The 27,401-nt window shown below is 38.7% G+C and overlaps 2 protein-coding genes across 12 annotated transcripts in view; one reads left to right on the forward strand and one right to left on the reverse strand.

Moving 5' to 3' along the window:
* The window catches only part of LOC122560734 (ATP-dependent RNA helicase with zinc finger domain-like), a 569,578-nt gene extending 566,784 nt beyond the window's left edge, over positions 1–2,794 (reverse strand). For 2 of the 4 annotated variants that reach the window (XM_087997766.1, XM_043711726.2), the window contains exon 1: positions 2,723–2,794. The gene's annotated coding sequence lies outside the window, so the exon portion shown is untranslated. The other 2 variants (XM_087997765.1, XM_087997764.1) reach the window with 2 other exon arrangements.
* A 140-nt stretch (positions 2,795–2,934) lies between these two features.
* The window catches only part of rbbp6 (retinoblastoma binding protein 6), a 56,194-nt gene continuing 31,727 nt past the window's right edge, over positions 2,935–27,401 (forward strand). For 3 of the 8 annotated variants that reach the window (XM_087997773.1, XM_087997775.1, XM_087997774.1), the window contains exons 1-4: positions 2,935–4,278; positions 12,164–12,263; positions 16,928–16,964; positions 20,467–20,556. In XM_087997773.1, the coding sequence (XP_087853899.1) occupies positions 4,113–4,278; positions 12,164–12,263; positions 16,928–16,964; positions 20,467–20,556 (393 nt within the window). In that variant the 5' untranslated portion in view covers positions 2,935–4,112. The remainder of the gene's footprint in view (positions 4,279–12,163; positions 12,264–16,927; positions 16,965–20,466; positions 20,557–27,401) is intronic. The other 5 variants (XM_087997779.1, XM_087997778.1, XM_087997781.1 and 2 more) reach the window with 3 other exon arrangements.

Genomic DNA, 27,401 nt, shown 5'->3' on the forward strand with positions numbered 1-27,401 from the left:
TTTAGCATGGCCAATTCACCTAACTTGCACACTTTTGGATTGTGGGAGGAAACCGGAGAACCTGGAGGAAACCCACGCAGACATGGGGAGAAATGTGCAACTTCCACACAGACAGTTGCCAGAGGCTGGAATTGAACCCAGGTCCCTGGTGCTTTGAGGCAGCAGCGCTAACTACTGAGCCACCGTGCCAGCCAAAACAAAGTGGTTAGAGTGAGAACAGTGAGCACTCCATCCCTAGGTGGTTTTGAACCACCCACCTTTCAGTTAACAGGTGAACGTGCTGACCAATTGCGTCACATAGACTGGGTTTAAGTCTTTTTAGATTAGATTCCCTGCAGTATGAAAATAGGCCCTTCAGCCCAACAAATCACACTGACCCTTCAAAAAGTAACCCACCCAGACCCATTCCCTATATTTACACCTGACTAATGCACCTAACACTATGAGCAATTTAGCATGGCCAATTCACCTGACCTGCACATCTTTTGATTGCGGGGGGAAACCGGAGCAAACCCACACAGACACGGGGAGAATGTGCAAACTCCACACAGACTGGAGCCAGAGGGTGGAATCGAACCTAGGTCCCAGCACTGTGAGGTAGCAGTGCTAACCACTGAGCCATCATGCCACTAAAGGAACAATGACCTATTTCCAAGTCAGGATGGCGAGTAGATTGGGAAGAAACTTGCTGTGGTGGCAATCCCATGCATCGATGTTTGTAGACACAGTATTTATATAACTAGTCCAGTTCAGTTTCTAGTCATTTGGCAACATCCAAGATGTTGACAGTGATGAAATTCAGTGATGGTAATGTCATGAGGTGACTAGTAGATTCTCCTTGGTCAGAGATGATCATTGCCAAGCACTTGTGTGATGCATACGTGCCTGGGCATTTGTCAGCTTGAACTTGAATACTGCCTAACACTCGCTGCGTTAGGCCATGGACTGCTTCAGTAATTGACTTCTTTTGAATGATACTGATCAAACACCCCCACTTCTGCCCTTATCATGAAATCCCAACAAACATGGAAACAGACCCTTCAGCCCAACAAGTTCACACCAACCCCTCCAAAGAGTTAACCCATCGACACCCATTGCCCTCCCCTATAAGCCTACATTTACCCCCCACCCCCGACTAATGCACCTAACCTACACATCCCTGGACACTATGGGAAATTTAGCATAGCTAATTCACCTAATTTGCACATCTTTAGATTGTGGAAGGAAACCGGAGCACCCGGAGGAAACCCACACAGACATGGGGAGAACACCCAAACTCTACACAGACAGGCACCCGAGGCTGGAATCGAACCCGGATCCCTGGCGCTGAGGCAGCAGTGCTAATCACAGAGCCACCATGCCGAGGTGGTCTTGATGAAGCAGCTGAAGATGGCTGGACCCAGAACACTACCCTAAGTAGCTCAAAGGGCTTATGTGGCCGATGGTAATGTTCCTACCTTGCAGCCAGGAGGCCCAGTTCAAGTCCCACCTGCTTCAGCATATGCAATAACATCTCTGAACAGGGTTGGAAAATATCTATTCCAAAAAACTCCTGCAGAGATGTTCCAGAACTGAGTTGATTGACCAACAACCATAAACCTCTTCCTTTAAGCCACGTTTGCTAGGGCTCCTGATGCCACATGCAGTCAAACATGCCCTTAATGCCAAGGACAGTCACACTCCCCTCAGATCTCAATTCTGCTCATTTATCCATGTCTAAACTAAGGCAACATTGAGGTTCGGAGCTAAGTGGCCCTGACAGAAGCTAAAGCGAGTATCAGCCAGCACGTTATTATGAAGCAAGTGCTGCTTGGTAGTACAGTGAGGACATCTCCCATCATATTATCATTTCTCTTGATCATCATAGGCAGGGTTGAGTTTGTTCTGCTTTTTGTGTACCTGGACAATTTATGACTTGTCTAAACTAAGGTTCTAGCAATTGCACATTTGACACAAGAACAAGGAAAGAAATTTACTGACAGTCATTAAGAAATAATTAAGAAATTAAAAGTATTCGATTGTGATTTCCCCATATAACATGCTAACCAGTGCATTAGTAAATTGTGGTCATTGGGAGAATATTGCTCATTTGACATCAACATTACACGAATCAATGGCAGCACACTTAACAACAGCTTTTCACGTTACAACTACATCGCGTTACTTCAATCATTTTGTTTTAAATGAACATCTGCCGAATGACAGATCATGAACACAAGGAAAACTTTTGGGGGGGGGGGGGGGGGGAAGAAAGTGGAATAAGGTAACAGAATCTACGTCTCAGTTACTATAGGTTTCCAAACAAAATAGTTACTTACCAGTTTTATCAAAGTTATCTGAAAACCAAAAATGTGTTGATTTACAGGATACGAGATCATAGGTGAGGGCACCGAAATAAGCTGGGGTAGCTCCTCGGGTGGAATGGGATAAACAACTAACAGTGAAACAAAGTGTCCCATTGCCATATATCAGTATAAACACAACCACTTATATATTAATATACACCGTCTTTTCAATAAAACAAGTTAACTTCCTTCATGGTTCAAATTAAAATATTGAGAAATACACAAAATGCAAAAATAGTTCGCTCTAAACGAACTATCACTCTACACTTCAGAGCTTAGCGTTCTTTAATGATTCCTGGCCAGTCAAAAACAGCAGCACCACAACCACTTTTTACAAAAAGCCTGAAGAAAAACAACTTTAATCAGGAAATACCCACCGCCGTTTCAACGAACGCCATCTTAAATCTAAAGGAAATAAAAAAAAGCTCGAGCGCTCGCCTCAATCTCGCGGTTTTTTGGCGAAATGTCAGGGGGAGGGGCGTGGTAAAAACCAGGTGATTGACAGGAGGTTTACGTCACTTCCGCAACCTGAACACATTCTCGCGGTGATTGTGACATCGTCGCCCCTGCTCCTAGTTATAGGAGACCCCTGGCGTTTTTGCGTTGGAGGCGCCATTGTTGTGGCTGAGAGGTGGTGTCCGTTTGAATTTGTGGGACCTGCCTCTGATTTGACATTAGTGCCGTCCTTATGCATCACTTTAGAACTTGAGCGTTTATTTTTTTTTCTAGTGTGGTTTATAATGAGGTGTAGTGATGACTGAGTGTTAGAAAGCTGCAGTGCGAAAATGTATCTGAGAAACGCTGACGGGCCTATCGATTCGAGCTGAGCCTAGGAAGCCACCTGCCAGGAAACCGGCCTGTCTACTGTGCCGTCTGTCCGGAGCGCTGATTCTGCGTTCCTGCATCTTCGTCGCCCCTTCCCTCACCTTCTTCCCGCCCCTTCCCTCACCTCTTTCTCGCCCCTTCCCTCACCTCTTTCTCCCAACCCCCCACCTCAACCTCCCCCACCCCCACCTCCCCAGTCCTCGCATCCTATCCCCTTTATTTCCCATTTAATCCCTCAGCTTTTCGAGCAAAAGTCATGGATCACACTTGCTCCTGAGGAGTATTGCCGAGGAAAAGGAGGCGCAGCTCTGTTGGTACTAGGGCCTTGTGTGTGTTGTGTATATTTTTACTCCACCACTAATACGAGTGACCTTTTTCGTTTTAAAAAAAACTCCCTCTCAATCTTAGTTAAAAAATAAACGATATTTAGAGCTGCTACCGAAGACCGTATTTGTGGGCGAGATCGTTGGAACAGGATTTTCCGAAGGAAGGAAGTCAAGAAACAAACGTGGATCCGATTCCTTTTAGTTTTTAAAAAAAACTGTGCCGAGACATACTGCATTGCGGCTTTGTAATTAAAAGGAAGAGGGAAAATAAACTGAATATTTTTGAACTCTTTACCTTGGGAAATAAATCCTTTGGACTTCGTACAATTTCTTGGACATTTAAACTATACCATTGACTTTTGAACTATCCGGTTTATTAGTGAGTAAAACAGCTAGTATTTAATTTTGTGCAATGTGCATTTGAAAGCCAGTTATTTCCTGACTTTACCATCCAGTATAGTGTTTTTTATAACTTGCTTTAATACTACAAAGTCTAAATACTTGAATTTCAAATATTAAATTGTGAAAAAGAGGACTTTTTTGTTTTTGTGTTTTGCAGTGGTAAAAGGGTAAAACTTTTTTGTGGGTAAGGCTTGTCCCATTCAAAAAAACAAAAATGTCGTGTGTACATTACAAATTTTCTTCTAAACTGAACTATGACACGGTCACTTTCGATGGGCTTCATATTTCTTTGAGTGATCTAAAGAAGACGATCATGGCCAGAGAGAAGCTGAAGGCGGCAGATTGCGATTTACAGATCACCAACGCACAAACTAAGGAAGGTAAATTAACCCCAACCACTTATTTGCATTTAAATAATGTTTACTTCTCTGTCCTTTTGTTCAGTGTTGCTTCTATCTTGTATGCTAGACAAGATGGCGTATGTTTGCTGGAATGGTCTGAATTCGTAAGGACATCTTATACGTTGAGACAAACGAAACCAGACGCATTAAACCCGGTTACGACGTAACTTTTCCAGCATAATCACTTTAATTTTCGCTGCAGTTTTATAGCGAATTTTTAAGTCTACGGCGGCATCTATATCCCCGACCCCCATAAGTAAAATGCATTCCTTGTCCTTTGTCATCTGCAAACTCTCCTTTCGCCCTCCGGAGACACATTTAGAAACCAATCATGTAATAATTTAATTTTCAATTAATGTTCCATGGAGGTCATCTACCCTTGTCAGCTGCGCCGACTCGAAGACTGCCCTTTAGACAGACTATGACGGTCTGAAGGCACTGGTAGCGCATAAAGTAGCAATTAGTAGGAACCTTGTTCATGTTCTCGCATCCAGCTGGAATTATCTTAGACACCTCAGTTTTAAAAATGGATGGCTGCACTGATAATTGATTCGAGATTAATTTTTGCGTGGCGTATAGTTGTGATATACCAATGCATTTGTAAATATTGTGTTGGAAATTGACTTGTTTTAAAGACTTCAGTTGTGTGGGAATTGATTTGCTGCATTTTTAAGATAGTTGTTGTTGGAATGTTTGATCTCAACAATGAAAATTCTGTCATCTTGGAAGAAGAGAATGTGTGTATGGCCTTAATATTCGAGGTCAAACATGCTGTCATTTTACTGAAGTTTGTTACAAGTTGTTGAATGACAGAGATTTGGACCTAATATTTCAATGGTGCTGAATTTTGCAATATTTGATTTCTATAGTTTTTTGCTATAAGTCAGAAATAGCAATCACTGTGGCGATGCTGCACTTTTTGCTTTTGACCCGCCTGCAGCATTTACTAGTTAACCAAGGCAATCTCCTAATCCTTGAAGGTTGAGTCAGTAAGACAGGGTAGTGAAGTTTAGGAGTTCGGATGTCATTTGCAGATGTACAGGACATTAGTTAGGCCACATTTGGAATACTGCCCAGTTCTGGTCTCCCTGCTATAGGAAAGATGTTGTTAAACTTGACAGTGCAGACAAGATTTATAAGTATGTTGCTAGGATTGGAGGGTTTGAGCTATAGGGAGAGCTGAATAGGCTGGGACTATCCTCCCTGGAAAGTTGGATGCTAATGGGTGATCTAGAAATTTATTAAGTCATGGGGGGCATGGATAGGGTGAATGGCCAAGTTTTTAAAAACTAGAGGGGATAAGTTTAAGGTGAGAGGATAAAGATTTATAAGGGATCTAAGGGGCAACTTTTTCTCAGAGGGTGATGTGTGCATGGAATGAGCTGCCAGAGGAAGGGGTGGACGCTGATACAGTGACATTTAAAATGCCTCTGGATGGATATTTGAATAGGAATGGGCCAAATGCTGGCAAATGGGGCTTGATTAATTTAGAATATCTGGTTGGAATAGACTAGTTGGACTGAAGGATCTGTTTCCATGCAGTACCACTTTGTGACTCTATAATTTTGCTTCACTGGTCCAGTTAGTTTAGATTACCCTTGCTTAGTTCCACTTTTACCAATGTAGCCATAGTCATTGAATGTTCTACAAAACTTCTCATGTTGTGTTGAGTCTGACAGGATCTAGAAGTGTAGTCTCTTGTAATATTAGCATAGCATCATCTGTGGCACAATATCAGTTTCCACGTGTGTGCTGATAAAACCAGTATATCCCTCACTGCCCATTTTGACATCTCATCTGGCCTGGCCTTGTTATCAGACTGCTTGTTGACATCATTTCCTGCAAGATCAGTTTACCCCTGCTGAATGCCTGGAAGGCAAATCATTATATTTAGCACTACCATAAATTAGAATTTTCATGCTACTGGTTTCATTTGTCAAATTGGCCAGTGTATATGGTGGAAGCAGCCAGTTCATAAATTTGCCCCTGTCCTATTGATTGGTCATCCTCCCATCACTGTCTCCATAAACTTAAGTTTGCCCTAAGCTTTGATGCCCTTATTCAAAGTACACTAAGAGCCATTCATGCATCAACAATTGCTGATGTGTTAGCCTCCAATCCGTTAACACTTGTACTTTAAAATTCAAATTTTGTTTTTTAAATCTCTCAATGGTGTCTCTCCTCCTTATCTCTAACATTTCCAGACTATGAATTGTGACCTGTTGTGCATCTTGCACTCTTTCACCCTCCATTGACCATACTTTTGGGGCTCTGTACTGGGCCTCTTTCCCACTGTTTGATTCTTGAAATTTGTTAAACCTATGTCTCATGAAACCGTTGGAGATTGTACTAGTGTCTCTTCCTTTTAATCCCCTGTCAAATTTTATTTGATTTTACTGCAGTGAAGCACCTTGAGATGTTGTACTGTAGTATGTATAAGCCATTCTGATTTGTAAGTCATTCTTTGTACCAGCTGTCTATAATCACTTTTTTTTTCTGGTGTATATGCTGTCATTGAAGATGCTTCTTTAATAGTAAATTCTGGAGCAAGATTAGTAAGCAGCTTGCATGTGTCCTGGTTAAACTCCAGTCTGATGGAATAAACTATGAAGCAGGACATTGAACCAGCTAAATATATTGGTAAACAATTTCAAAACCGTTTAGTTTTTTTAAGACTTTGCATGTTGATCTTCAGTGATTTGTGCAGATTGTTTTAAATCGTCCAGTTTCAGTTGGAGGCAAATTGGTTGCTGTGGGAGACATTTTTGTGAACTTGAGCTCCTTAAAGACTCTACTTGATACCCTGTGTGATTGATTCAAGCTGGAACAATCTGGTGGGTGTACATGTCACAAAATGATACTGGACATGATTTTGCTCTGACAGGTTTTAAATATGGAGAGTACTTTTTAATAGTTTGTCCAATATTATTTGTCACCATAGAACTTTATCTGCCTCTTAAAAAAAATCTGATGGTGAGGATTGTAATTACAAACCAGGATCAGAAAAGCATATTTTTATTTATTACATGTTTCAGTTTCTTCTTTACTGTTCACCTGTCGTGTAATTGTTTTCTTGTTCCTTTAGCCTCCTGTAATTGTATAAGATGGAGTGGTTGTACAGTATTAATGGCTGCTAATATAGGAGAGTATCCTACAGCTCTCCCTTCTCTGTGTTTTTTTTAAATTGGTTTCATTTAAGTAGCCAGTAAGGTAGTTGTGTCAAAATAAAAAGGCATATTTCCCTTTGGGTTGTTTGGGAGTAATGAAGGAATAAACCAGACAAGTGTGTGTCTATGGATCATACATACAAACTAATCTAAACCTTTTTAATTACACCTTTTTAATGTACTCTACTATAAAATATCCCAAGGTGCTTCTTCACCAATTCTTAGCAAACAAAATTTGACACCAAACCACCAAAGGAAATATTAAGACAGTGATCAGAGGTTGGCTTTAAGCAGCATCTAAAGAAGGAAAGGAGGAAAAAAATTTTGGAGGGTATTTTGACTGGGGTCTTGGTAACTGGAGGCATGCCAGAAATGAGCATTTTAAATTTGGTTTTTAAGAGACTAGAATTGGGGATTAAGTATGAGGAATTTTAAAATTAGGTATTACTGCTATTAGTATTATTTAACCAAAGACTATTATAGAGCTTGGGTTGCGCGAGAATGGAACTTGGTGAAAGTTACTACAGGACTATTAGCAACATGAAGATTATGGAAGTTGGGAGATGGTCTAGATTACAGTGTAATAATCACAGGTAACAGAGGCATAGCTGAGTGCCTTAACAGCAGACGAGCCACAGTGGGGCAGAGACAGGCAATGTTACACAAGTGGAAATGTATTCATGGTGTTGGCAGGGTCATGTCAGAAGTTCATGTTGGGATCTTAAATGGTGCAACTATTTATTGATAACAGTCTGGCTTGGGCACTGACAGTTGCCAGCAGGATCAAGTTGATAGGAAACAGCATTTGTGCAGATTTTGGTTTTGATCTTCCTAGTATTCAGTGTTGGATATCTAAACGTTTGGAGTCTTGACAGTTTATAGAAAGGTAGCAATTATGGACAATGCTGGCACGAGGTGGAGCATTGCTGTCTGCAAATGAGCATTATACCTAACTGGCCAGGTAACAATGTTGTTGCACCAAATTTAATTCTAAATAGGAAACAAATAAGCAGACTGCAACAATTTTTAGATTAAATCTTAAACTAGTAGTAAGTGCTTAGAAAACACTTCAACGTTCTATAAATTTATTTGCAAACTGATATTTTATGGTGACTATTAAATAGCCTGGTCTCTCTACAGGTGTTGTCTCACCATTCTTTAAGACTATGGCTCGTAGCATTGTGGCCTTAGCTTTTGTCTCTTTATTCAACTCTCCCCTTGACTCTTTGACTACATTGAGGATCAAAAACTTGTCAAACCCAGCCTTTTAAGTGACAGGTGATGTTACCTCTCAAATTTCAATGAAATCAGGGGCTCTCTTGGCAAAGAAATTTAAACTGATTGTTTGGTATTTTCCCAGATCTTGCAACTAGTTTTAAAATATTATCACGGTGGCTTGTCACTGGTGCAAATGTATATGTGCAGATCCATTGCCGCTGTCACTTTTATGTTGAGAACATGCACTCAGTTTAGAGAAAGTAAAGCAACTGACAACAAGCAGCTCTAACTTAACTCATTGTAATTGTGTAACTGGCACGGTCTTAGTTGCCAAGAGACAGACTAGGTGAGACATGCAGGAGAGTCAAGAAGAAAGAGTTGGGGGAGTATCAGATCTGACCGTGCAGAGCTGATAATTCTCTGTAATTGGGTAGTTAAGACTGGAACCTGTCAAATGTGGCGCCACCCAACTCGAAAGTGGAATGGTCAACTGTCAAAGGTTGCAGACTGGTAAGGAAGTGTAAGTTAAACCATATCCAAATTGCTTAAGATGCTGTTTTGATACTTTGAGAGTTGTTTGGCACACAATGAGGAATTCAGTGATAGTTGTGGAAACATAAGGGAAATTTGGAGCAGAAATAGGCAGTTAACCTTGTAGCCTCTGATGCTGCTCAGTAGGATTATGGCTGTTCTGTGCCCTAAGCTTCCCCTTTCACTCCTCCCATATTTGCCCTCTGGGTCAAAACCTATATGATCTAACCTTTTAAGTGATACCCACATGGGTATTGCAAAATGATGTTTTCCTCAAGGACTTTTGCTGAGGATCTTGAGGTTGGAAATGTGGCAGAAGTTTTCAAGGGCAAGACATGTCAGGGTTTTAGTTTTTTTGGGGAGATTGCAACTGATAAGAATAGAGGGGCATCAGCAGTGAACATTGAATGGTCACCATTTTAGTGGTGTAGGATAGATGGAGCAAGAAGTCAAGATTAACTTCAAGAGGTTGCAAGGGTGGCATGAAGGAGAGTGGCAAAAAACAAGTTCGTGGTTTCAAATGGAAGTCATTGGAAGATGTTCAGTTTAATCTGGTGGGCTACTAGAACAAAAGTCTTCTCGTTGTTTGTTCTTAACATTGGGAGTGAAGAAATCAATAAGCTCCTTGCACATTAAAGGTCAACATTACTGGGTTGGGTAGAGGAGCTTAAGATTGGTCACTTTGCTGTCCAAGAAAAGAAGCGGGGGAACTATTTTTGAATTCCAGGACAATAATCCAAAAATAGTGACTTTTATCTTGGTAGTTGAGAAAATTGTACTTTATGTAGTGCAGCAAGTTAGTGATCAATGATTAAACTGTTTGCCACCAACCCCTCAAATCTACTCTGACTAGGAGTAGACTATACCATGCCAGTGTAAGATGTGAATGGGTTTGATGGCAAATTGAACTTCATAGGTTGAATTAAAGATGTAGTTGCACAAGTATTTTGACATGGAGGGACAAACGTTAACTGGCTAGGATTTTTGAAGTACAATTTTAAATGAACTGAGATAATTGGTAGTTTTTTTTTCCCCCAGCTCACTCGAAAAATGGCTGGCACCATGGAAAGGATATATAGATGGCAAGGGTACAAGGAGTGATTGGAACTGGTCTTGAGTAATTTGCAAATGGCCTCACTTCCACGGTCCAAAGCATAAATAGAACTGGGGAATTTATAGGAAGGGAGAGATTCGAGGGCAATGGGATGACAATGAATTCCGAGGAAGAGCATGTTTTGTTGAGATGAATTCCAAATTACCAGGTTTAAAAAGTAATTTGATGCAGGCGCTAGTAAGAAAAGCAAGTGATAAATTATTAATCATCACCAGGATATTATCATGCTCTAATGCAGATTGAATCATAGACTGATTGTGCAGAGAAGTCCCAATTGAAAAAAAAATCCAAATATAATAATGAACAGTGTTCAAAGACTCCCTACAATGTGGAAACAGGTCATTTGACCCAACAAGTCTATGCCGGCCCTCTGAAGAGTAACCCACCTGGACCCATTCCCTGACCATTTTACTTTTACCCCTGATTAATATACCTATCCTACGCATTCCTGAACTCTATAGCCAGTTCACCTAACCTCTTTGAATTGTGGGAGGAAACCAGAGCACCCACGCAGACATGTGGAGAATGTGCAAACTCCACACAAGACAGTTGCCCGAGGCTGGAATCGAATCTGGGTCCCTGGTGCTATGAGGCAGCAGTGCTAACCACTGAGCCACCATGCCATTTAAAAATGAGTACTCAAGTCAAGGAAGTTGAAGCAGTAGAATTCAGGTTTGGCAGGGAAGAGAAGGAAAATGTGTTTAGGGAGCTGACCCATCAATCAGAAATTGGTTTGATTTTTTTTAAATCACCTTGGGAAAGATGATTTATTTTAAATCTACATTAATCTGACCTCGCAACAGCTATGAGAAACACCTTGATTTGCAATGTCTATCAAAACAGCATTGTTACATTCCATGTTACATTCCAATTTTCTTGCACACTTTTGACATATGTGTCTTATACCAGGTTAACTGATAAAATAAATCTTGTGCTGACACAGTAAATCAGAAGAAATTCAATAAGTTTTGAAAATTGCGCACTTTAATTATACTATTTATTTGGCTTGTGATATCACGCAAGTCATTGAAGATTAAATTATTCCAGGTTATCATGTCATTGGACATGTCATCTGGAAGCATTCAAGAATATTCCGAAATGCATTTTCAAGAATCCAGAAGTTAAAATACACAATCAAGAAAAGTGTCATACAACCTCATATACTACAACTTTATAATTTAAGCTGGTCACTTTGAGAGTTATAAAAATCTATAAAATGGAAATTTGTGTCAGCATTTTACTCTTCACTGAGAGATTCAGACTTTTTTGTGGTCTTGATTGGTATGTAGGTTGTTAAATATTGACCATTAAATGTAAGAATGTCAAAGTGCGTATGATCAAATAGAAAAAGAACTATATAAAGATCGATTTGATTAAAGATTTGAAAGCTATCTACATCATTTTCAATGTACAAATGAGCCAGAGAGTTGGGGAAATTGTACTGTGATCTGGGTGCATGTCATGAGGCTTTTCCCATTGGGGGTGAGTATCTTATTCCTTTTGCACAGAAGTTTTGCCAGTTCACAAGTTGCAGTATTAAAACTAGCCATCAGAGCTGTAAATAATGAAAGTGTTCCTTGTTCAACAAATATTAGAGTTGACACAGCTGATAAAGAAAATACTGTTCATGAGGTGGTTTTAGCCCTTCAATGTTGCTTTCTCTGTTTAAAGGTTAATCAGAAAGAAGACTATGTCTGACCCATATAGTTTTGACATTATTAAAGCACTTGAATGAATTTGACATGCATTCTGCAGTTGTACAAAATATTTCTAGTGTCTGAGTGGTACTTGTATCTGACACCTGTAAATTAATGCTTACTTTAACTCTTAACAGAATATACAGACGATAATGCTTTAATCCCCAAGAATTCATCTGTGATTATAAAAAGGATTCCAATTGGAGGTGTGAAATCTGCTGGCAAAACATTTGTCATGTAAGTATCTGAAATTTTTAAGTGTAAAATGAATTTTGTATTTGTTGTAGGGAGGAAGAATTTTTAAGTTACAGTGACTGTGGTTTTAACCAGTGATGCATTCTGCAGTCCTTGATTTTACATTACAGGTGTTAATGACAGCAATAAAGGCTTTAGTAAATAAGGTTGATGCATTCTAGTGTCCTCCACGTCTGTGTGTGTTTTGTGTCAAATATTTGAATTAAGTGAATTTTCGCATGTTGTATAGACGAAATGAAACCACATGCTATCTAAACTGCAGTCACAAAAGATGGTGATTGGCCACTTCACTCGAATCGTATCATCTGCACCAAACAGACAAATATAGAAGGGTAACTGATGTACTGCATTTAATAATTCTTTTTGATCAGGCATCTTATGTGAACATGACAGAATGAAAGCTGATTGCATTGTTGCGCATTGTTTTTGCTCTTTTGTCATTGCTGTACTCAAACTTATCTGAGCAATCTAAGGCAGATTGAGTTGATTATTTCAATCTTGACACTTCGATCAATTAAGACTCCCACCCAAGTCTGAAGTTATGATGTGTTGCTAATAAACCTGTGCGTCCAACTTAAAGGTAGTGTTCGTTATTTTGGTTTCATGCACAGTTTAGGCCAATGCATAGATCATAAATGTACATTAGCATTAATTTGTATATGTTTCAACATGCAGGTGTAAGCTAGTGTGGATATTGCTATTTAAGATTTGTCTATCTTTGCAAAATAAGAAGCTTGATGCTCTAATAAAATACATTTATAAAGCTATGGGGCTGATAATGGTCATATTCACTGACATCCCTAATCGTATTTAATTTTGGATCTGCAAACATAAGTCGGATGTTATTTGCACCTGTTGCGTATATGTTCTCATTCTCTTTTGAAATCTTATTCAAGCAGACTCAAGTATTCAGACCTTTGCTCCAAACCAAAAATGATAAAAGCACAAAGTGACCTTTGAACTGTGAGCAGTAGCTTGTTTGGTAAAAATAACATGGATATTTGCTGATTGGACCATTGTTTTAATTTTACTGTGTTGCAAATGCAAGGATAGGAAGGCTATTTGAGTTGGCTCAAAAACCAGTTGCTGGAAAATTTTAGGTTTGGCAGCATCTGGGGAGAAATCAGAGTTGACATTTCAAGTTCAGTGATCCTTCAGAACTGGATGTTTTGGTAGGAAATATAAAAAATAGTTGTCAAAAATGTTGAAATGGATTATTGGAATAAAGCATTTAAGGATACACTTGCACATGTTAAATAATTTATAAAGAAGTAAACAAGACATTTTTAGAGGGATAACACAGAAGCAGAAACTTGAGTTACTATTAGTGAAGATTAAACAGGATGGGATACTCCCTTAATACTGGAGGAGATGACCTGGTAGAAGATATTAAAGTTATGTGGGGATGTGTAAAGGTAGACGTATTGCAAGTATTTGTGATGGGTGCAGAGCTTGGTGTTTTAGCAGTAATTATTTGTGAATCCATTGAGCAATTCTGGAGAAACCATTTTTACCCATAGTAATAGGAATGTAAAACTCACTTTGCAAGTAGTTAGACAGCAGGCATAGATCCCATAACTGCCAAATTAGATATCAAATTGAGAAAGTAAGACATAAGGACTTATCGATGGCGCGAGGTAAGAGATTTAAAGGAAGCTTGTGTGGAGCATAAACACCAACATGGATGTGTTGGATAGAGTGGTCCTGTAGCAAGTGCAAATGAACTATTCTTTTGCTTATGGCTGAACCTTTTGTCATATTCCTGTGCAAGACAGCAGAAGCTCCATTTCTTTTGATGTGTTTTAGTTTCTTGGACTTTTGGCTTAATTTAGTTACAACCTGACAGATCTGTCAATTTCCCAAGAGTGCTAAAGTAGTAAAACCTGAAACTGAGTAGAAAGAACAAGTGTCAAAAAAATTCTTCCAAATGTAAAAATGGGGGAGAAAAGCCAATGTTGAAGAAAGGATATTGTTGAATCTGGATTTCATTTTAAGGAGAGCAAAATACTGTATATGCTCGAAATCTAAATGAATGAAATGCTGGCAATACTCCATTTTACAAAGTCATTAACTCAAAAAAATTGATATTTTTCTTGCACAATTGAGTAATGCCTTCATAGGAATTGCCTAGCAAATGTTACACTAAATATTTTTGGTCTTCAATATTTAATTTTCAATTAACAAAGTTATATTCAGAATTAAATTGTGTACATACCAAAGCTGAGTGCGCATTAGTACTCAAAATGTAAATTTGGGTAATTAAGTGATTTTTGAATCGAGTCGACTGCATATATGGTAACTGAAAAGGGCATGCAATCTCTCCGGTCCCTTACCATTTTCAAATACATTGCAACACATTGTTTTAAATTGGTGTAATATGTTTGACCTGCTGTGGTAATTGTGTGCTTAGCAAGATCATACAAACAGCAATAAAATTGACTAATAATTAATCTGTTATTGAATAAAGATGAGATTTTGGCAATGCAGGGTATTTCTTGCTCACCATGGTTACAAGTCTTTAGTGGAATAAGATGATGACACTCAGTGCTAGTTTAGTGTCAGCCTCTAGTTTTCAAATTTGTTTTATTTATTTCAAGCACGCTGGTTTGGATTCATTTGTCTGACATCTTGCTTGAGTAAGTGAATTTGAAATTGGTAGTTCTAGACAAACAAAAATGCTCTTATTATTTTGAAGTAGACCAGAATTTTGAGTTTGTGTTGTCTCCATCAGTCCACATAAGTGCATTGCATTAACTATCCTCTTGTGTATAGATCTGTTATTAGTTCACTAAGTGATAAATTTTATTGGCATTTGACTTCAAAACTACTATACTTGTATTCAGAATGTTGTGTGTCTGTAATATATACAACCTGTCCGCCACCTTACAGGTGCCTTCACCCAATAGGGTAGATAAGGCAAGCATGATCATTGACCTTATTTTTGCTCACTGAATGAATCAGTAAATTTTTGAGATGTATGTTTTATGATATCAGGGACCACATAATTTTCAAAGTTTGTGAGAAGATTTGTAGCTCGGGTGCTCGTTGTTGTGGTTCTGTTCGCCGAGCTGGGAATTTGTGTTGCAGACGTTTCGTCCCCTGTCTAGGTGACATCCTCAGTGCTTGGCAGCCTCCTGTGAAGCGCTTCTGTGATCTTTCCTCCGGCGTTTGTAGTGGTTTGAATCTGCTCCTTCCGGTTGTCAGTTCCAGCTGTCCACTGCAGCGGACAGCTGGAACTGACAACCGGAAGCGGCAGATTCAAACCACTACAAATGCTGGAGGAAAGATCACAGAAGCGCTTCAATGGAGGCTGCCAAGCACTGAGGATGTCACCTAGACAGGGGACGAAACGTCTGCAACACAAATTCCCCTCTCGGCGAACAGAACCACAACACCACATAATTTTCCTTAACCAGACTGCAGGTTGTGCAGCTCTGTTGTTAAAATACCAGGAGAGTTTTGCAACTTGGAAAAATCACATGGTGCACATTTTATTTTAGCTAAGCAAAACATGTTTGCTTTGCAAAGTAGTAAGGGAGATACTTTCAGACAGTGTGGTACTGAGAGTCTTTAAGACTACTTGTCAAAAGCCCTCTGTTTTAATTACAGTTTGTTCCAAAGCTGTAAGTGCAGGGTAGCCAGTAATATCAGCGCCTGTGAATTGGAAATGTTGCTGTATGGTTCTCTGTCACCAGAAAAGAACGAGGCCCACTGGACCAACTATCGAAATGACAAAGATAATCACTTGACAGACTGTATTGCAACTGTTGCGAAAATCCAAAAGCAATTAACAGACAATTTAACCAAATTTTGAAATCTAGACTTCTGTTCTTCCATACCTTGCTGATATTTTCAATATTGCTTGATGTGTTGAACAGGCTGTCTCTTGTCTCGATCATCAATAAGTATGTATATTTGGAGTTTCTGAGGGGTATAGTTTAAATTGCACAAAGGTATGTTAGAAACATTTGTTTGCCTTTGTTAAAAGTTTGTGTTACAAAGTTTGTGGGCGGCACAGTGGTTAGCACTGCTGCCTCACAGTGCCAGAGACCCGGGTTCAATTCCCGCCTCAGGCAACTGACTGTGTGGAGTTTGCACAATCTCCTCGTGTCTGTGTGGGTTTCCTCCGGGTGCTCCGGTTTCTTCCCACAGTCCAAAAATGTGCAGGTTACGTGAATTGGCCATGCTAAATTGCCCGTGGTGTTAGGTGAAGGGGTAAATGTAGGGGTTGGTGTGGACTTGTTGGGCCGAAGGGCCTGTTTCTACACTCTAAGTAATCTAATCTTAAACAATTCACAGGAATTAATTTTTTTTTCTGTGCTTTATAGCAGTTCGGCACGTTGGTCATCCTCTTGATTAAATTGGAATTTTCAGTGTCGGTAACAGCATATGAAAGTGGGGCTTGATTATAGCGGCATTATTCTAGTTGTGACACTGCTAATTTTGAAATTCTATTCAACTGTTTTCTCATGACTAATCTTTGACTATTTTCGAAGCACACTGGTGATATTTTTGGTTGAGAATCCATAATAGGAATATTCTGTATTGAAAATATTTTCTTTGTTAATCTTGTTGTGAAAGGTGTATTTTATGTTCAACATATGAATTCAAAACACGTGACTGTAACATCATCTTCTACTTTCTAGAGATCGTTCTGAACCAGCAAGTGGAGCATCGAAAGCAGTATGTAAAACAAAAATACAATCTGAACCTTTTTTTCTTTTCTTGATTTTACATCTAAGTTGCCATTTTGAAATAGTCATTAGACAATGTTAACCATTTTAAAAATAGTTTTCCAAATAATACATAAATTTAAATATGCCGTGATGCGCATCTTACCAGGGTATGTTCTGTAATACCTACAAAAATGCATTCGTAGTATTTAAAAATACTGATGGATAATATTTAGAAATAATTGCCCATATCTGCACATATTATCTGTATGTGTGACCTGATGGTGCAAAATAATGCACTGTATTTCACATTGAAAATGCGAGTTAATTTCTGTATGACTTGATGTTGTACAGATCAGTGTATGATTTTCAGAGTTTGTGGTTCAACAGTTTGCTTTGGTGAACATGAAAGTGTTCATGTGATGTCTGTCTTTAGTATTACATGTGTATAGGCTATTATGTGCATTCTGTTTATTCAAATAAAGAATGTTTGAAGTGTATTATCTTCCATTTCACATTGTATCACTCAACTTTTTTATGATTTAATAGGTATGTTTTTAATGATGAAACTGGTTTCTTTACACTATGATAAGGCACATGGAAAAAACCACATTAGACTCTTCTACTTAATACAAAGCAGATGTTGAATTACAATTTTAACACTATATTTCTTAAAATTTTATTTTCATAACAGCACATCTTTGAACTTTGAGAGCAAACAAAAGAAAATTTGACAAGTATCATTCAGTAACAAATATTCGACTTCTTTTGTTTTACCTTTTGGCTACATACCTTTTACAAATACATACATACAAGTCATTCAGCTTTTGTGGTGTTACTTAAACTAAATTGGTATTGTTGTCTGTAGTGATAATACAACAATACCATACCATATGTACATGATTAGTCACTTGCACACCATACATATCCCCTGACTTTAAAAAATTAAGCTTAATTCTGCCTGGTTTGCCTGTCTGTGTTACCAGTGAATTAAAGTTTGAATCCTGTTTTGTTTGAGCCATTTTATAAAATCCCTAAAATTATCTCATTGTATAGTTTTTGCCTATGATGCACATTGTGAACATAGTGTACTTTAACTTATACCTATTAACAGTCAAAATTGAAAATCAAACCAAGCCTTTAGTTTAATTCTAAAATTTCATAAATAGTTTAGAATCTTTTTATATTAAATTTTGCTAATTCCCATGAATTACTTTTGAGGCTTGGGACTGCGTTCCTGAATGTTTCAACTTAGCCTGAAAGGGGCTGTTGCAAAAGCCAGTGCCCAACTTATATTTTGATTAAATCATGTGCATGGGTGGTTTGCTGTAAAAGTTGTTCTTTTTATTGCGGCCCAGGTAAATTCTAGGTTGTGTAAAAAAGGTTTTTATCTGTGCATTACTTTACTTGGAGCCAGTACACAAGATTATAGTTGTTTCGATCTTGTTTAAAATCCACTGTAAATTTCAAAGAAATAAGTAAGATCAAATAAAAGGCCATGCTCTTTGCTGTCTAAGTACTTATGGATGGACTTCAAATTTTTTTCTTGTATACATTGTACTGAGCTGTAAAAGTGTTCAATGTATAGCACCCATGCTTGAAGTTCCATACATCTTGCACTGAGATTTCTGAGCTCATATGAATTTTAGAATTCTCAGCATTCTCTGGTTTAGTGGAGTAAACCACTGGTGGATGCACTACATTTTCTACTCTAATTATGGTATTAACCAAGCTGTTAAATTTCTGCATGCATAGTTTTTTAAAATCCAGAAAGCCAAGACCTTATGAGCTATAGAAACAAGCAGAATATAATCCATTCAGTGGTCTTTGTCCACTGACTCCATTAAAAAAATGAAAGGCTCGTTTTCCTGCGGCTTGGGCATGAATTGAAAAATGCACTGACTAGTAGGGTAGTACACTCCCCATTTTCTCAGTCTTTCCACTACAAAAAATGTTATAGTGTCAGTTATAAAAAGATAAGTATGTTCTTGATACATCTTCATAATATCTAATAATATATTGGCATATTGTTTCTCTTGTCAGATCTTCAAGTGCTTCACAAAAGTTTGTTTCAAAGTGGCCTGGTTGTTGGCCATCAGAGTGCTGCAGCCACTTTTTTGAACAAAATCCCACAAACATTGAGAGAAATGAACAACTTTTTTTTTATTGTTTGGAGGAGGAATGTTTTAAGTTCAGAGAGCTTCTTCCTGTATTCAATTATATTGTGCAATCTTGAGCATTTTCTTGAACCAATGGAGAAAATCAGTGACTGGGCTTCAGTGTCTTATCCAATGGACAAGACCTGAAAAATCTAGTTAAACATCGAACTATCTTGCTGAAAGACCAACTATTCAACTTTTAACAATGTTGCAATGTAAAAAAGACGCAGAAAGAAGCATTGAGCCTACTGCGTTGAACACAGCATGTTGCAGGCTACTCTAGTGTTTGGCTTGGATCACCTGAGGAAGAGAATAGTAATCCTCTTGATTCCAGTTCATCATTCCTACAGGGGACAGAAGGAGCAAATTATTTGTCCGGGCTGTAATCACTAGAGTTAAGAAGGATGAAGACAGATCTGATTGAAATATATAAAATTCTAAGGTGACTGGGCAGGCTAGATGTAGAGAGGATGTTTCCCCTTTTCAGGATGTCCAGGTGCCAGAGTCATAGCCTCGAGTTATGGGGTAGGCCACTTAGAACTGAGATGAGGAAGAATTTCTTCACTGAGTAGTGACTCTGTGGAATTCTGTTCCACAGGGGTTGCGAATATAACAGTTTTTTTTTTAAGAATATGAAAGGCAGCAAAGAGTGTGTGGAGAAAACAGGATTACAGCATTGAGAGAGATCATTTGGTGCTCAAATGTTTATCAGATTATTTAAACTAAGTATAGATTAGTCAAATTTTATTAAATTTACCACAGTCTAAGATGATCTCAGCCTTGTGTACAGAAAGCATTTTTTGAAAGAAAAGATTGCCCATTGAGACAAGTTTGCACTGGAGGAGTTCTTATACTTAGATTAATCTATCAGGGTGACAGCATCTATACAAGGGTTGAAATCTTTCATTATAGGTTAATTTTTTTCCATGATCTTGCTGTTGCCTCACCACAACTAGCAAATTTCTTGGGTGCACTTGACATTATTTCTTGCAAAGGAACATGTTTAAAATTCATGTTGCAATTTATAAAGCAAAGTAAATCCTCAGTATTGAAGAAAAGTTAACCAGTAAATAATTAACTTTAGTACTTTTCAACAGTAAGGTATAAATGGTATGTTTGTTTCCCTAAGATGGAAGCTCTAACTTTTTTTCATTTATAGACATGTCTGGCTTTACTTGGCTTTTATATATCAGTATTTGCCGTGGTAATGTTCAGTAGCCATCACTCAGCAATGTTCACCTCATTTGCGATGTATTTGTGCCACTGTTTTCTACTTTGTCTTGATCTGTTTCTCTGTTCACATTTTCTGCAGTTTTTTGAATTCATAGTTTTCCTTCATTCTGTTTTATCAAGTTTTATCCTTTTGCTCACGGAGGCAGCAGGGGAAGGCAAGAGAAAGAGGTTACAGACCTAGTTGCCAGACTTCAGGGAAAGCTCAGCGAGGTCAGTGTTTAGTGGTGGTAATGGAATAACCAAATGTATAAAGTGGGATATTTGATGCAAAAGGAAGAGGAAGCTGAGTTTCATTTGAAGGAATTGCTTTCAAATCCTTGTTTAAAATCTGATCTATTTAAAAACCTGATTTTCTTCATAATATACCCAACTATTAACCCTTATTGCCTTTTGTTCATGTACTGTTCACTTTGATTGCTACGCTCTACCAACTACCTGCCTTTTTACTTTCTGAAGCTACAAATTCATGAATATTCCATTTTCTTATGGTAGAAATTAACTTGAGACAGGAACTAGGCATTTTATTTTGGCGTTTGAAGTATTTTGTTATCACGTTACCTGTCCCAAGCTACTGTTTAGTTTGTGATATCTTTCTCATGTACTGTAAGGGGGTACAAAAGAATACCCTGGGTTCTATTTTTATGGTGATACTCTGCCTGTAATTAATGTTTTATCCACACTAATATGACTGACAGACATGTCAGCCATTAATGTTGGGCACAAAGCCCACATCTCAGCCATTAATTCAGAAGCTGTTGTTTTCATGTTTTAATATATGGCAGTGCTATTGTCATATGTTAAACTATTGGAGTATGAAGGTTTCCATGTTTAGAAATAATAAATTATCTGTAACTTGTTAACTGTTCAGTGACGATACAATGTGAAACTTTTAAATTTCAGTGAATTCCCTTAAGATTCTTAACCCCTCAGTCTAAAAATAACTTGAATTTGTATAACGACTTCAAATGCTTCTGTGTTCTGTTCCAATGAATTATTGTAGTCAGTGAAGTATGGTTAATTGCAAGATCCAGCTTGTACACAGCAGTTGAGGAAAAAAAATTGTTTGAAGGGTAATTAAGTAACCAAATGTTTATGGTATTGATCATAGGGTGATGCTGGCAAGCATGTGAGTAAAATATCCAGCCTTAGCTTAGCACTGAGATATTTTACATTTATCTCAATAGAAACATCTTGTACATAGACTTTATGAACAAAATTTTGCAATTTCTTTTTGTTTATCCCAAATAATTCAAGTCCAAAACTTTGGTTTCAGTCCTTCAAGTTTTACATTACAAGCTTTGCATTAGGTCTACCTATTATTGATCCTTAAGATTAAATTGGGGCACAAAACCATTCTTGTCAATTATTAGAGTATGCAAAACAGGGAATCATTACATGCTGTGATGGAGGAAACTTACTTATATGGGCATCTATTTGAAATAAAGACTATGTAGCTGGCAAAACTGATCCATATGATTAAGTGACTGGATTGATGTTGAGATGATACTGTAAATGGATTTGTGTAGTTTTAGATAGCATTAGAAATGGAAACTTTAGACAACTAGGAAAAAGATGTCCAAACTCCAACTGTTTTGGCACTTGGCGATCTAATCTATGTAGAGCCATTGTTTAACAGATTTTATGCTAGCTGTCAGTGCTCTCTTGTCATTGCATTCCATATGTACAATACATGATGGCATTTAGACCATCTTGTGGAATTTTTAATAAGTCTGCCCATGAATTACCAGGAATTTTCATTTTTAGTATCAAAATGAAAATTCACCAATGGGTTGCAGTTTTTCAGGCCAGTCAACTGTAACCATGATCCACATTGACTAATTTGCACATGATGGGCGCTTGTAGAAAAGTGATTGCATTTGGGTGCTGTATCAGCTTTGTATAGCTCAGCAAGACCTTTTTTTACTGGAGTTGTTGATTTGCTTTGTAACAAAAAGGTGGATGGACAGCAATCTTGAATCAAAGTGCAGGAGAATTCTTAATCTTGAGCATCAACCAAAGTTTTTGAGGTGTAGGATAACGTTGCTGTAGCAACAACAATATAACTGTTCTTGTCGAAAGCATCACCAGTTGATGCGTTTATTTGAGTCACTGTTGTTGAAACTCTCCCACTTTTGTACTGAGATTTGTTGTTTGGCTTATTCTGACAGCAATTTCTTGAAATGAGCGATTGTTTTGATGACTCCTTCAGGTTGCTCAGCAGACTGTTCTGAAAACCTGTTTTCTTTTATCTGAAGCTGCCGTGTTGTCTAAATTTGTTCTCCTGAGCATTGCACATCTGCAGAAATAGATTGTGTACTGCCTACTCACTGGTAGTACTAAACAAAGAAGGCAAAAATACATAAAATGTAAACCATCTTTTTTAATTAAATAAAGCTTGATATATCTTTGGGTGGGGCTAGTATCGGAGGGCATTTCTTTGCAGTTTCCTCTGCATGGCCATTTCATAGCTATATAGATAACTTGAGCAAAAATCATCATGGCTTCAGCCTTGTTGACTTTTAATGATTGCTACCAGACTGCTTTGTTGGAGGCCTGGGTGATGGTCAAACTAGTATTGTAAGCATGATTGTAAAAGCAACTTTTGTACGCCACAAGTTAAATTTGGCCACAAATAGGTTTTGAAGTTGCTTCCAAGTTTTTTTTTTCTGCTGACAGCAAGGTTTCCAAATTTAAGTGGAAGATTTACTCTTTAAGGTACCTGTTTACATTCACGCTTCTCTTCGGAAAAAATGTGAGTACTGTATTTAGACAACATTGTTTTGATGTGACGAAAATGGCTGGCCAGCCAGTGCAAAATTTCAATTTATTGATCTTGAACTCTTACAGTTGAGAGATGCTAATACCTGTTTTGCTTAGTTCACCTTTTTTTTTATTTTTAAAGATCAAAGTACACTAATGGGTTGCAGTTTTACAAGCCAGTCAGTTGTAACCGTTCACATTGAGTAGTTTGCACATATTGGGGACTGGTAGAAAAGTGATTGCACCTCGGTGCTGTATGAGCTTTGTACAGCTCAGCAAGACTTTTGTCGACTGGAGTTGATTTGCTTTGTACTAAAAAGTGGGTGGATAGCAATCTTGAATCAAAGTACAGGAGAAGTCACCTTTGGGATGTGGGTGTCGCTGGCTGACCAGCATTTACTGCCCATCCCTTACTCCTGAGAATGTGGTGGTGAACTGTCGTTTTGAACAGCTGCAGTGTACCTGCTGTGGATCAACCCACAATACCATTAGGGAGGGAATTCCTGGATATTGATCAAGTGACCTTGAACGAATGGTGATATTTTTCCAATTCAGGATGGTGAGTGGCTTGGAGGGGAACTTGCAGCTGGTGGTGTTTTGGTGTATCTGCTGCCCTTGTCCTGCTAGGTGGAAGTTGGTGGGAGATGCTGTCTGAGGAGCCTTGGTGAATTTCTGCAGCGCATCTTGTACATGGCACACTCTGCTACTGTGTGCCTGTGCTGGAGAGATTGGATGCTTGTTGATGTCGTGCCAATTAAGTATGCTGCTCTGCCTGAATGGTGTTGGTGCTGCACTCATCCAGACAAGTGGGGAGTATTCCATCACACTCCTGACTTGTGCCTTGTAGGTGATGGAGAGGCTTTAGAGTGTCAGGAGATGGGTTACTTGCCGCAGTATTTTAAGCCCCTCTAGTGGGATGTGGACATCACTAGCTAGGTCAGCAATTACACATTCCTTAATTCCTCATTAGCATGTGGTAAGGAGCTGTCTTGAACCATTTGCATTTCATTTGGTTTAAGTGCACCCAGAATGCTTTTCACGGAATTCCAAATGTTGGCCTGCCAACAGTGACAATGGGAATGCCAGTATATAATTTCAGATCAGAATACTGTCAGAATGTAGAGCTGGAAAAGCACAGCCGGTCAGACAGCATCCAAGGAGCAGGGTAGTTGATGTTTTGGGCATGACCCATTCCTGAAATGTTCATACCTGAAACGTCGACTCTGCTGCTCCTCGGATGCTGCCTGATCTGTGCTTTTCCAGTGACACCCTTTTCGGCTCTGACTTTCCAGCATCTGCAATCCTGCATTCTCTCAGAACACTGTGTAAGAAGAGGACTATGCAGCTGGTTGTGTTCCTATGCATCTCCTTAGTCCTTTAGCAGGTGAAGACCTTGCATTTGGAAAATGCTGCCCAAAGAATGTTGGGAAGTTGCCAAAGTTGCCAAAAAAAATTAATCACTTCAGATTTTATGTCACCCCTCCATTACAGCTGGGACTTCAATTTAGACTTCTGACCAAGAAGTAAGGATACCTGCTATGCCGCAAGAGCCTTAAGTAATGTTGTAGGTTGGATGGGGTGCCAATCGAACAGTCTGCTTTTGTCCTGCATGATTGTTAGGACTATGCTCGTTAAGGTAAAGGGGAAGTATTCCATCATCATCCTGATTGTGCTTTGCAGCTGGTGGACTTGTATTGTGGAGTCAGAAGATGACTAACTACAAATTACAAGCCTCTGGCATACTGTGGTAGCTTAAGTATTTATTCGCTGGGATGGTGTTATGGTGAAGAAAAGGCTTTTGATTAGGTTCCTGAAGATGCTTGGGCTTTGGTCACTACCCTGAAGAACTCTGCAGCAATGTACTGGAACTGAGATTACTGACCAATAATGACAAGTATCTTTTTGCACTAGGTAGTACTCCAACCATTATAGGAGTTTATCTCTGATTCTCATTGACTCATTTGGGTGGCATGGTGGCTCAGTGGTTAGCACTGTTGCCTCACCTGGGTTCAATTCCAGCCTTGGGTGACGATTAGATTAGATTAGATTACAGTGTGGAAACAGGCCCTTCGGCCCAACAAGTCCACACCGACCTGCCGAAGCGAAACCCACCCATACTCCTACATTTACCCCTTACCTAACACTACGGGCAATTTAGTATGGCCAATTCACCTGACCCTGCACATCTTTGGACTGTGGGAGGAAACCGGAGCACCCGGAGGAAACCCACGCAGACACTGGGAGAACGTGCAAACTCCACACAGTCAGTCGCCTGAGGCGGGAATTGAACCCGGGTCTCTGGCGCTGTGAGGCAGCAGTGCTAACCACTATCTGTGTGGAGTTTGCACATTGTCCCCGTGTCTGCGTGGATTTCCTCCCACAGTCCAAAGGTGTACAGGCTAGGTGAATTGGCCAAACTAAATTGCCCATCGTGTTCAGGGGTGCGTAGGTTAGATGCATTAGTCAAGGTAAATGTAGCGTGATAGGGGAATGGACCTAGATGGGTTATTCTTCAGAGGGTCAGTGTGGACCTGTTGGGCTGAAGGGCCTGTTTCGACACTGTAAGGATTTTATGACTCCAGTTTTGCAAAGCTAATGCCATTCTAGATCAAATGTGATTAGCTCCTAATTCCGAAGTGGACTCCATTGCCACTATAAAACGTATTTCCTGCATCAGCCATTCCTGTTTCCTTTTTGGAAAGAGATTGCTGGTTTTGTTTTATGAACTCATGTCTGCTATATTATTGATGGCTGTCAGATTTTCATTTATTATTTAAATAAATTTGCTGTATCTGATTTTGATATTCAAGTTGCTTTTATAATCATGCTTGCAATGTTTCTGACAGTTCCCAAGATACATTTCATGCAGCTGGAAACAGGACTGAGTAAATAATTTGGTATTGCTGACCTCGGGCCAGTTTTATTCCTGTCAGCTCTTCTTCCTGCTGAAGAAATTCGTAAAAAAAAATTCTAGCAGGCTGCACAGATTTTGTATCTTAGAATCCAGTTGTGCCAGCTTGGGCAGCTGAATGGCAATGGCTCAAGTAAAACCATTTGTTGAAAAGGAAAATGTCTCCTTTAATACATTATTGAAAGTCATAAATGTTCTTCCGTTTCAAATTAATTTTTTTTGCAGGCAAAGTGTTGGTATTTTTGCTTGCTAAATCTGTGCAAATGTTAGACCATAAAACACACTTTATTGAATTCAACAGTGCTTCTTAATGCTGTAGTCAAGTACTTTGGAGTTTTATTGGTGTTAATTTACTACATTGTTAATAATAATGTTGGAAGGAATACTAACCAGAAGCAAAGTCTTCTAGTAATATTTTAAACACTTGTTGGTTTGTGATGATCAGCAATTTTATGTTTGAGTTTGGGTAGTGTTCTGCAGTGGTGGAAGGGGTGTCACATTTGGCTGATTTTGATAACTTAAGTGAGCAGTGGAATGCATTTTATGCCACATTCACACCATGCACTCCCAGTCCAGTTTAGAATGTGAAGTAGATATGTATTAAAACATCTGCACTATCCCATCAAGATGCTTAATGTTGCTGTTACTTAGATGAGGCTTAATGTATACTCTGTACATCTGTTAATTTTGGAGAACCACATGCATTTGGAAATGGTGGTACTGAAATTTGAAAAACCATTGAGGGTATTTGACCTATTTTATAATAGTTGTGAAAGTTGTTCCTAACTAGAACGTCATTGACTAATCTCAACGATAACAAAGTTCAAATATAAGACCACTGCTTCTGAAGACTTGGACCACTTTGCTTTGAGTATTGCGGTCTTACATTAGCAGACCTGTGCTTTACTTTTGTCCTTGTATGCCATGATTGTGACATTGAGCATGGATTATTTCTCTTTAAAGGCTTAATGAGGCATGTTTGTAGCATCTAAGTATTAAACCTGCTTTCATTCAACTGAGGCATTCGTCTGGTATTCTTGTATGTTTCCTTTTATGTATCAGTCTACTTTAACATAGGAAGTTGTGTTTTGTGAATAACAAGTTACTCAGCTGTCACTGTTCCCCTCAATAAAATGAATTGAACAGAAGGGAATCTAAAGAATAATTCACCCAGCATTATTTTGCAGAGTGTAGTTGTTTCTGATGCATGTTTATAAATATGTGATTGATTTATCTTTGAGCTGGTTTTTACTGTTTTATAGACATTCTGGTCCATAAATATGTTTTTGGGAAATGCAAAAAAATGCTTTTCCCATACCTCACGTTTGCCACATGTTAAAAACGTGTGTTAGATTTATTCACAATGCAAATTTTTACCCAAAAT

Source organism: Chiloscyllium plagiosum, unplaced genomic scaffold (assembly GCF_037043375.1).
Source record: "Chiloscyllium plagiosum isolate Xiang-an unplaced genomic scaffold, Cpla_swu_hap1 HiC_scaffold_20, whole genome shotgun sequence".
In the NCBI taxonomy this organism is placed as follows: Eukaryota; Metazoa; Chordata; class Chondrichthyes; order Orectolobiformes; family Hemiscylliidae; genus Chiloscyllium; species Chiloscyllium plagiosum.